Below are 11,436 nucleotides of genomic sequence, written 5' to 3' on the forward strand. Positions count from 1 at the left end.
AGAGGCCGAGGCTGGGGCGTGGCCTCGCGAAGCCGCAGGAGCTGGCGTGGGCGTGGCCCTGTGGCGGGGCCGAGGCAGGGGCGTGGTCTCGCGGCGTGGCCGGGGCTGGAGGGTGCGTGGCCTTACGAAGAGGCCGAGGCTGGGGCGAGGCCTCGCGGCGCGCCCGGGGCTGGAGGGTGCGTGGCCCTGTGGCGGGGCCGAGGACGGGGCGTGGCCTCACGGAGCGGGCGGGGCTGGGGCGTGGTCTCGTGGCGGGCAGGCCCGCGGCGCGGAGGAAATCACGTGGGCGCGCGGGCTCACATGACTGGCCGTGCGATGGACCCGCTGCCTCCCGCGGCGGTCTCGGCGGCAGCTGAGTTGGAGGCTGACGGGGAGGCGGGTCCCCCAGCTGCAGGTACAGCTCGCGAGGCGGGCAGCGCCTTCCGCGGGGCGCCCTCCAGGGCCGGGGCGGGGCTCCGGGCCCTTCCCGCCACCGGGGCGTGGGGCGCCCCGCGCGGCGCCTGTCGCGCGGGGAGGCCCCCTCGCCCTCCCGGTGCCGGCGTCCTCCGCGTGATCCGCGGGGCGCTGGGCCGTGGGTTCGAGCCCCGGGTCCGCCCGGGGGACTTTACTCTTTAAGCGGAGCCAGCTGCTCTGCTGGGGCTCTTGCGGTTCTCTGCCGCTCGGCGTCTCGCCGGCGCCTGTCCGGCACCCAGCTCGGGGTCCCGGGGCCGGCAGCCCCTGGTCAGTGTCCGTCCCCGGCTGCAGAGGCGGCCTGTCGCCTAGCAGACCTTCCCAGGGTCTCGTGTCTGCTTCCAGCGAACTTTGGCGACTTCCTCCACCGCCTCGTCGTTTCAGAGCTTGGCCCCCTTCTTGGGGCTGTGGCCTGGGCCCAGTCACTTGACCCCGCAGGACTTCTGTTTTCTCCTCTGTTAACCGCAGTGCTGATGCCCAGCTTGGGTTGGTCCCTACAGCACTCTGGGTTGATGTGTAAGTACTAAAAGGAGTGGGCTCGCGTAGGCTTGTCCACAACAGCCCTCTTTCGAAGGCGCTGCCCGGTGACCTCATCACTGGAGAGTGGGTGCAGGTGGCTGTTGGAGTGGGTTACTCATTCTTCATGGAGGGTGGCGCAGTGCCTAAGGCATCTGACTGCCAGCCGGAAGGTTGGCGGTTCAAACCCACAAGCCACTCCGTGGAGGGAAGACTGGACAATCTACTTCAGTAAAGATTTATCACCTCGGAAACCCAATGGGGGTGGCTAGGGGTCGGAATGCGTTGGATGGCAGTGAGCTTGGTTTTCTGGTTTAGGTACAAGTGGCGGTTGCTGTGGGTTAATCATTCTTTATGGAGGGCACATGCTGGGGACTCTTACTTGCTCCTGATTGGCTTAATGGCTAGAAGGCCCCTGGGTGTCTCTGTGTGCCAACTGCTCCTCCCTCTGGGTGCCCTTTAGTTCTTTTCTCCTTCCATGGTCATCCGGGGACAGAGCGTGAGGAGGCAGCTGCCTGCCTGAGGCCATCCTGAGCTGGGCTCTGGAAAAGTCCCAGCTGCTGTTGGTTAGAATGTTGTGTTCATAGGTCACTGTTTTGAGGCTGGTGTGGGCCAGTTGGGAGCCCCAGTGGGGAAGTGGATTAAATCTGGGCTGCTAACCAAAAGGTCAGCATTTCTAACTCACCAGGTGCTCTGCAGGAGAAAGGTGAGGCAGTCTGCTTCATAAAGATGACAGCCTTGGAGACCCGTGGGGTGGTTCTTTGATGTCCTGTAGGGTCACTGTGACTTGGAGTGCACTTGACAGCAGTGGATTTGGATGTGGCTGTTGGTGGACCAGTCGGCTGGTGGGACATGGTGAGGATGGGAGGCTGTGGTGGTGCTGGGTGCCCCCCCACCCGCCTGTGAAACCATTCAGAGCCGCTGATGGCAGTGGCGGTTCAGGGCTCTCTGCGGGCACCCCACGTCTCCCACAGGACTAGCCCCTGCCCTTGTGGGGTGTGCTTTGCAGATAAGACAAGGCCTGCCCTCCCGTTTGGCACCTGGAGGTCTCACAGTAGTGGCCTTCCTGGGGCCATTCGATTGCATCTTAGTGCTAATGCCATCCATTGACATGTGGCACTTGACCCATGAGCACAGTCCCATTTACAGTCTTTGTGTATGTGGTGGGCCCCAAAATGTGGCTCATAGGCTCTTGGACGTGGCTTAAAGCCTTGTGACCATCCTGCCAGAGGTCAGTGGCCTAGCAGACCTTTTATACACTGAGAAAGTGGAAACCCAGAGGGAAGTGTTTGTCCAAACGGGGGCTTGGCCCCTTTCTCCCCGAGCAGGTGGAGCTCAGCTCCGCAGGGTTTTCCTGGCTGTAATCTCTGCAGGAGTCGTCCCTGGGTGGTGTCAGCAGTCAGGAGAGAGGCCTGGCAGCCGGCTTCTGCAGGATCATGGCCTTGAAAACACCCAGGAGCACGGTTATCCGCTGACACACGGGGTCGCCAGGAGCTGGAACCAGCGGCAACCAGCAAAAACGGCGGCACTCTTTATGGAAGCAGACCGCCAGGACGGGCTTCCCAGCACCGCTGTGTGGGTTCGAACCGTCCCCCTTTGGGTTAGCAGACGAGTGTGTAAATTGGAATTAGATGTTTGGTTTCATGGGAGCTCTGCATCATACAGTCTCTGGAATGAGGGCGAACCGGGCTGCTGCCGGTGGTTCCTGACATTCTGTGCATTGCATCCCTGAGCCCCGGGGCGGTCAGAACCCGGGCCGCCCTGCCCTCCGGGGGTCTGAGCCCGGCCAAGTGCCTGAGCTCTGTCATGTGCTCACCACCACCCCTTCCGCCTGGTTTCTTGTCCTTGTTGTTTCCTTTCCTGTCTGTGGGTATGTTCGTCAGAATTCACTGGGCTGTCTTTTAAGATGTATGCATTTTTCTGTGGTTAAATTATACCTCAAAATACTGCTAGCGTTAAGGGAAAAAAGCCCAACTTCCTGCCCATCTCTGCCCTTCGTGACACACGTTTGGACTGTGAGCGCCTGACGGGCAGAGATGGTGGGTTCTTCTCACATCCCAGCATCTGGAGCAACGTCTGCTGGGAGAAGGGTGCCAGTGTCGGAATAGAATCATGTTTTATTATAAGTTTAATTGTGATTTGGGCGAAGCTTACAGAGCAAATTGGCTTTCTGCTCACCAGTTCAGACACATTTTGTTGTGACACTGAATATGGTGCCCACAGTGTAACAGCTCTTCCCACTTCTTCCCTGAGGTTACTGTTTCCCTCCGTCCTTCTTTGCTGGCCCTTCCCACCGTCTGAGCTCTCTCTCCAGGCAAATGCTGCCCTTTGGGTCTTGCGTGGTTAGGACTGCGAACCTCCCTGGTGTTACATTCCCTTCATAGGCCTGTTGTTTGGCTGAAAATTGAACCATGGGGGAGAGTTTGGTTCCAGGCTCGAGGGGTGTCTAAGGGCCACGGGCTCGCGGGTGTTTTTTAGGATTTTGAGTTTTGTTCCACACGTTTCTCCCGCTCTATCCGGGATCTCCTATTGTAACCTCTTTCACAGCGGTTGGCAGCGGTAGCAGGGCACCGTCTGGTTCTGTGGGTCTCGATCCTGGAGGCTGGGCTTTGTGCAGCCCGGCACCATCTAATTCTTCGGGTCTCAGGGTCCTGGAGACCGGGGTTCCCATGGTGAGTGTGTTTTTTTAGAGATGGCATCAGGTTATGATTTGGAAGCAGTGGTGGTTGTGTGAACACGTTTTGAGTTTGTGTTGTTGGTCTCTACTTTCTGTCTCTCTCACACACACACACACACTCACACTCACACAATTTGCAAGGTAAAATGTGTCCATTTGAAGAAAGAGGAACTAACCGAGTCACTCTTACATGAAATAGATTTTGCCAGAATTTGTGGTCAGCACGAAAGTGGTGTGTTCTGCGGGGGTTATCCTGTTTTGTTCGGATTTTTTCCTTCTTAAGAAAACTGCAGCACAGAGGGGCCCTGTGCCCAGCGGGTTAGCTGGGGGGAGGGCGGGAGGGGAGTGGAGGGGGGTTTCGGAGGTTCAGGAACTTAGCTCCCACGGCCTGCCCTGTGCCGGAGGAGTCGGGTCATTCACAGCCGCAGGGCACGCAGGTAGGGGCAGGTAGGAGCGTTTTGTTCCAGGGGTGGGCGGAAGCAGGGCTCTTGATCACATTGTCCTGGGAGGACCGTCCCCTCCGAGGGGCTCTGGTGTTGGTGTTTTCATGCTGGGGGTGTTGTTATTTTGCCGTTGTTGTGGTTGGTGGTGTTTTGGACTCCTGGCGACCCTGTGTGAGCAGGAGTGCCCCGTGGAGTCTCCACGGCTGTCAGTCTTTATGGAAGCAGACTGCCTCATCCTTCTCTCTCGGAGCTGCTGGTGGCCTCGAACAGCTGACCTTTCAGTGAGCAGCCGAGTGCTTGACCGTCGTGCCACCAGGGCATCTTATTTGTTAAAAAAAAGCCCAGAAAACCAAACTCACTGCCATCACGTTGATTCCCACTCACAGCGACCCCCTTTAGGTTTCCGAGGTGGCATCACTACGGAAGCACATCACCCAGTCCTCCTTCTGCGGAGCGGCTGGTGGGTTTGAACCGCCAGCCTTCTGGTTAGCAATCAAATGCCTTAGGCGCTGTGCCACCAGTATTTGTTAGAGTTATTATTGATTTATATATTTTTTTTACAAAACTCCTAACTAGACCTCTGGGATAGAGTGTCTGGTGAACAGTGTTTGGGGGCAGATGCTGCTGTTAAAAGTACGTGGGATTTTTTTTTGTAGGATCTCTTTAGGTGGATCAGGAAGGGCTGAGGTGAGTGCGTTCTGCTAAGTTGAGGTCCAGGCGAACCGGACCCCAAGCTTTGTGCTGCTTTCTGGGTTTTAGTTACGTGCATTTCATTCCTTCTGGGTACCGAGGCCAGAGTGGAGCTGCCCCGTGGGGTCTGCAGGGTTGTCACCTCTCAGAAGCAGACTGCCACCTGTCTTCCGAGCTGTCCCTGGTGGGGCTCGAACCACCTCCCTTTCAGCCAGTAGCCGATCACTTAGCTGTTAGAGACACCCAGGAACCCCGCCTTTTGTTGTGTGTGTTGTGTGTAGGTAGTGGGTGTTTGTTTAGTTGTGTTCAGTGGTGGGTAGTCGGTGTTTGGGTGGGAGTCCATTGGAGTCTGTGTGCTAAGCACATTCAGGGTGAAAGTACATGAAGTTTGATTAATTGGAGGGAAACTCCTCTGGGGGGGTCGGGGAAATCTCTGACTGCCGGGCTGGGGCAGCAATGATGCAATTTTCCCCAGAATCTCCCACAGCTGGGTCGGTGCTGGTCAACTGTTGTCTGCCTGGGTTCTCGTGAGTAATCAGAGCCTGCGACGCTTTTCTTATTCCTTTTCTTGCTGTGGATGGATGGGTGGTTTGAGAAAATACAAACATTTTATAAATAGAGACTTCACCTGGGATCTGTCACTTGAGCACCCTCCATTTTAGTGTGGTTCCTTTTTTCTGTGCGTAGGGTTTTTTTTTACACAGTTGTCATCACGGTGTATGTACCTTTTTATGGTCCCTTCTTTCAGCTAATGTTTCCCTGCGCTGCTAAATGGTTTGGAGTTTTTCTGTTTCCTGTCTGCATCCTAGGAGCCCTGGTGGTGTAGTGCCTAAGGTACTGGACTGCTAACCAAAAGGCTGGTGGTTCAAACCCACCAGCTGCTCCTCGGTAGGAAGGTTGGGCAATCTACTTCCATAGTGATACCGCCTTGGAAACCCAAGGAGGGGCGCTATGAGTCAGGCCCAACCCGACAGCGAGTTTGGTTTTTGGTTTGGTTTGTATATATAGGGTGCTCTGGTGGTGTAGTACCTACGACATGTGACTGCTAACCAGAAGGCTTGTGGTTCAAACCCACCAGCCACTCCTCAGAAGGAAGTCTGGGGATGTCTGGGTAATCTACTTCCGTAGTGATACCGCCTCAGAAAGCCAAGGAGGAGTCGCTCGGAGTCGCCGACCGACAGCAGTGAATCTGGTTTTGATTTGGTCTGCATCCTCGCTTTGGAGAAGTGCAGGCTTTGTGCCCCAGCCCTACAGGGACAGTTTTGAATTGGAGATACTTTGCTACATAGTTTTCCAGAAAGCGCTTTTTGAGTGGAATCAGTGTTAACAATGACAAAGAGACGGTCTCTTCCCACCAAGGGCCTTCCCCGCCCTGTGGCAACACTGTCCCCAGTTTGCTTGGTAGGATCCTGTTTTGTAAACTCCACCGATAGGCCTTCCAGCTAGATGTCCTTCCAGGTGTCCTGGTCAGTAACCTTTTACAAACCAAGGACCCGGGTTCCTTCACACCCCGCCCTTCCCCAGGACTGCCTTGGCACCCAGGCTGCTGTCACAGGAATACCACGGGGTGGGGGGCTGAAGGGGGGTGGGGGCTGAAAGAGCAGACGTTTCCTCAGGCTTCTGGAGGCAGGAAGTCCGAACCAGAGGCTTGGCTGTGGTCGTTCCTCCTGGGTGTTCCTTGGGTTGTGGGCGGTCCTTACGGGCATCTGTCTCCCCGCCACCCTGTGTGTGTGTGCACATGTATGTGTGTGTGTGTGTGTCCTTGTGTCCGTCCTGGTCTCTTTATAACTCAGGAAGGAGCCACCCTGCTCGAGGATGCAGAAACCCTCTGCAGGCAGGATCACCGTTGCAGGCCTCAGGGCCAGGAATTCAGTACATGGTTTGGAAACACAATTCAGTCCATAAGGAGGATGGTGAATGAAGGCAGAAAAAACACACACTGTGTGTCTCCAATTTCTGGAAACTTCCAAAACATGTGGAAATAGACTGTATTGTTCAGGGATGCTCACACAGGATACAATTATAAATGGAATGCAAGGAAAATACCATAAAAATTGGGCAAGTAGTTGTAGGAGAAAGGGCCCCGACTTAGGAGGCATACGGTAGGAAAAGGGCGATTCTGGGGTGCTGGTGGTCTCAATTCTTGACCTGTTGGTGATTAACCAAGATCAGACTGACTGTCATTGAGTTGCTTCTGACTCATGGTGACCCCTCCTTGGTTTTCTGAAGTGGTATCTCTAAGGAAGTAGATTGCCATCCTTCTGAGGGGTGAGTGATGGGTGTGAACTGCCAGCCTCTGGTTAGCAGTCAAATGCCTTAGACACTATGCCACCAGAGCTCCCAAATGGCCAAATGGTGATTACAAGGAAAAAAAAAAAAAAAAAAGCCCACTGCCGTGGAGTCTATTTGAATGGTGATTACACATGTCTGATAGATGAACCAAAAACCATACCCATTGCGTGGAGTCCATTCTGACTGACAGCGCCCCTAGAGGACAGAGTGGAACTGCCCCCAGAGGGTCTCCAAGGCTGTCAGTCTTCACAGAAGCAAAGCCCGAACCCACCCACTGTCTCCAAGTGGATTCTGACCCACAGCTGCTCTAAAGAACATAAAGAACTGCCCCCGCCCCCTGAAAAGGTTACAAGGCTGTAATCTTTACGGAAGTGGACAGCTTCATCTTTTTCCCAGAGTGGCAGGTGGGTTCGAACCACCAACCTCTAAATTAGCAGCCAAGTGCTTTAACCACTGCATCACCATGGCCTCTCTGCCTGTCACGTGCTCTGTTAATCGCATGTACACAGTTGGGGTTTTGTGGGCTTTCTAGATGTGAGTTACACATTTCACAGCATGAGTATTGCAGCTGGTTGCCAGCGAGTTGGTCGGACTCCTGGTGCCCCATGTGTTACAGGGTTGAACTGGCCCACGGTGTTTCCTCGGCTGGAATCCTAATGGACGAGAACCCTAGTGGCGCAGTAGTGAAGAGCCTGGCTGCTAGCTGAAAGATGCGAGTTTGAATCCGCCTAGGGGCTCCATGGGGAAAAAGACGGCATTCTGCTTCAGGGATGATTACAGCCTGAAGACCCTATGGGGCAGTTCTTCTCTGTCAGGGGGTCACCAGGAGGCGGAATCGACTCAGGGCACATACCACCACCACCACCAATCTTTTTGGAAAAACTTTTTATCGTGATTTGAGTGAGTTTACAGAGCAGATAGGTTTTTCATTCAGCGATTCATACACGTTTGGTTTCGTGACACTGACTGCAACCTTGAGGTGACATCTCTCCTCCCACCTCCTTCCTGTGGTCACCCCTTCCCTTTGTCCCGTTCCTGTCCTTCCTGCCTTCTGAGCTTTCTCTCGGGTGAATGCTGCCCTTTGGATTTCGTAGGGTTGATTGTCCTAAGAAGAGTGTATGGACCTCCCTGGTGCCACCGTTCTCCTTATAGGATCAACAGGTCCCTTAATGGAGGCAGGTGGCCAGGCCTTTCTTCCGTGGGACTGCTGGGTGGTTTGAACCGTAAATCTTTAGGTTCGTAGTGGAGTGTGAACCATTCGCCCCATCCAGGGACCTCAGGGGTGTTTTATAGTGAAATGTATGCTTTATTGGGTCAACATCTGCTCCCATGGAGAATCCTAAAATGAACAGGAACCCCCCTGGAGCTTCAACTTGGTGTCCCTGAGTTTCCTCAGCTCTGGCTGAGAGCTCCGTGGAGTCCAGCCGGGTCCCTAGCCTGTGGGAAGCCGCCGCAGGAAGGAAGACCCAGGCCCTGGGGACCCTGGCTTCGTGTGCTGTGGCATGAGGGGTATCGGGGTGACTCGTCTGTTGAGACCATCTCACCTGGTGAAAGCAGGTGGCTGTGCCCGAGAGGCAGGTGACATGCAGCACCATGGGCTCACCTCCCAATGTCAGGGGTGGACCGTGGTCCCAAATGAAGGGATTTAGGCCTAACATCGACGCGTGTGTCAGACTCCCATGTGGGAGTGGGCTGTCTTTGTTATGTTGATGAGGCAGGAGGAGTGTAGCATGTGTCCGGGGTCAGCCATCCCTTTTGAGTTATAAAAGGGGCGCATGCACACGCATGAAGATGGCTCAGGGCCCGAGGCCTGAGGACCTCCCCCAGAGCCAGCGAGCGCCTACCTTGCTGCCGGTGAATCTGCGCTGCTGGCCGCCTCAGCTGGGAGAGGATACATTCCTGCTCATGAAGCCGGTGTTTTCATTAGAACGGCTCCAGGAACCAAGATCCAGCTTATTTGGGTTCTGATCCAGGCTGGGGCATGTTAGTCTCCCAGAAACTGGTGACGTACCGTGGTGCCTTGCCCCAGAGGGAGATTGGAATCGCGTCCCCGTCTTCCCAGCTGAGTGGGTCTGTCTGCGCAGCTCGTGAGCTTCTGATCTTCAGAGGTAGTCCAGGAGGAAGCCTCGATGGACGTTTCTGCAGAAATTTAACCGTGTGCCGTCCAGTGAGCACGTTTCGTCCGAGGGTGGCAGGAGGGAGCCCTGGTGCCCAGCAGTTAAGTGCTGAGCCGTGCGCCAAGAAGTCGGCAGTTCAGACCCACTTGGCAGCTCTGTGGGGGGAAGACCAGCAGTGTGCCCTGTAAAGATGGCAGCCTGGAGCCCCGTGGGGTCGTGTCCGTCAGCGGGGTCGCCGAGAGTCAGAGTGGACTTGCTGACTCCTAACCACACCACCACTGCCTGGCTTGGATGACGTCGTTCTCTGCAGCCCAGTGACGGCAGTGTGGTCTGTGCTGAAGACGTGCCTGGCAGGCACTGCCTGGGCCGACCTGCCGCTCGGTGCCACGTGTAAAGGACTTCACCCTACAGGTGGGGAGTGAAGCACGCAGACGCTCACCGAAAGGTTGGCTGTTCAAACCCCCCAGCCGCTGGGTGGGCCAAGGCCTGGCTGCCAGTCTGCTCCCGTGAAGACTCGAGCCTGGAAGCCCTGCGGGGCAGTTCTCCCGTGTCCTGTAGAGTTGCTGCGAGTTGGGATACTTGGCAGCAGTGGGTATTTTGTGGTTTCCCAGTTAAACCGTCTCGGAGTGTGCAGCTGTGTTGTTGTTGTTGTTGGGTGCCGTCCACTCGGTTTCTATTCCTAGCAACTCTGCGTCCAACACAATGAAACGCGGCCCGGTCCTGCGCCGTCCCCGCGACAGCTCTTCGCTGGAGCCCATCGTTGCAGCCGCTGCGTCCGTCTCCCTGAGGGCCTGCCTCTTTCTCGCTGACCCTGCACTTCACCAAGCACGATGCCCTCCTCCGGGGACTGAGGTGAAGCCTGGGCGCTCCCACTGCTCTGGAGCAGTCCAGCTGCACGTCTTCCGGGACTCGAGGGTGTGTTCCTCTGGCCGCCTGCGGTACACTCAGTATTCCTCGCCACGTGTCACTATGCAGAGACTGGATTCCTGCACACTCAGTTGTGGGGAAAAACTGACTGAATATTTTCCTTCCTGTGACATTTTCAGCGTTCCTAATTTGCTGCTGCCAGCATCCGGGGCATGACTTTTTCTGGTTGATTAATTGCATTTCTGCTTTGTGTAGCCCTCGATCGGCTGCAGGGCAGGGACCTTGTCTTAACCACTGTGATTCCTGCCACAGATAAACGAATGTTTGCCTAAGTGGATTTAATTGAATTGCATTTGGTGGTATAGTAGGGTGACATCTTGAAATCGCCTCATCAGGGACCAGTTTGGCTGCTAATCACGTGTTCCCTGGTAGTTTTTATTATCCTTCAGAGAGACACAGCCCTGTGAGACATTTTGGAAGATTTGAACTTTCCTGTTAGATCCTAGAAACCTGAGTCTCATTCAGACCGAACCAGCTCTTTAGGAGCAGAGTTTAAAAATAAAAACCAAACACCAGGTTGAATTTAAATAGAGAAGCCTGTTACATTGGGAACTTGGAACTGTTACTTGGTAAAAGTGATTGCAAGATTCCCAAATTGGCTGCAATAGTCAGTGCTCCTTTTAAACTCTGGGAAAGTCAGGGGCCTCTCCCAAGTAGAAGGGAACATGTCGAAACAGACGCCGGAGGTGTCTGGAGGGGAAAGTGGAGCCTCAGTGGGGCTCTCAGAACTGATTCTGCAGATTCCTGGAGACAGAGGGGCCCGTCACCTCCCTGCTGTTCCTCTCCCTCGGATTTGAGTCAGCGTCAGTTTGCGGGACTGCCTTCCACACTAGGCTTCAGCTGGGTGGGGTTGTAAGCAAGCCACTGATTGTTTTTTCTCTCTGTCTTCTCTGGAAGGAGCCCTGGTGGGGTGGGCGGCGCCAGTTAGTGCTCAGCTGCTAACCGGGAAGTTTCCTCTGTGGAGGAAAGATGAGGCAGTCTGCCTCGGTAAAGAGGACAGCTTTGGAGACCCTCTGGTGCAGTTCCACTCTGTCCTCTAGGGGCGCTGTGGTCAGAATCGACTCCACGGCAGTGGGTGTGGTTGGGTTTTGCTTCTGTGAAGATTGACAGCCTTGGAGACCCTTTGGGCAGTTCCATTCTGTCCTCTAGGGGCGCTGTGGGTCAGAATGGGCTCCCCAGCAGTGGGTGTGGTTTGGGCTTTGCTTCTGTAAAGATTGACAGCCTTGGAGACCTTGTGGGCAGTTCCACTCTGTCCTCTAGGGGCGCTGTGGGTCAGAATGGACTCCAGGCAGTGGGTGTGGTTTGGGCTTTGCTTCTGTGAAGA

General features: G+C 55.2%; 1 protein-coding gene across 1 annotated transcript in view; it reads left to right on the forward strand.

The window, feature by feature from the left end:
* The first annotated feature begins 300 nt into the window (after positions 1-300).
* The window catches only part of SNX8 (sorting nexin 8), a 50,957-nt gene continuing 39,821 nt past the window's right edge, over positions 301-11,436 (forward strand). The window contains exon 1 of the mRNA XM_007943018.1: positions 301-394. Within this exon, the coding sequence (XP_007941209.1) occupies positions 301-394 (94 nt within the window). The remainder of the gene's footprint in view (positions 395-11,436) is intronic.

The sequence above is a fragment of the Orycteropus afer genome, unplaced genomic scaffold (genome assembly GCF_000298275.1).
Source record: "Orycteropus afer afer isolate SDZICR_OR568_19922 unplaced genomic scaffold, OryAfe1.0 scaffold00006, whole genome shotgun sequence".
Classification (NCBI taxonomy): Eukaryota; Metazoa; Chordata; class Mammalia; order Tubulidentata; family Orycteropodidae; genus Orycteropus; species Orycteropus afer.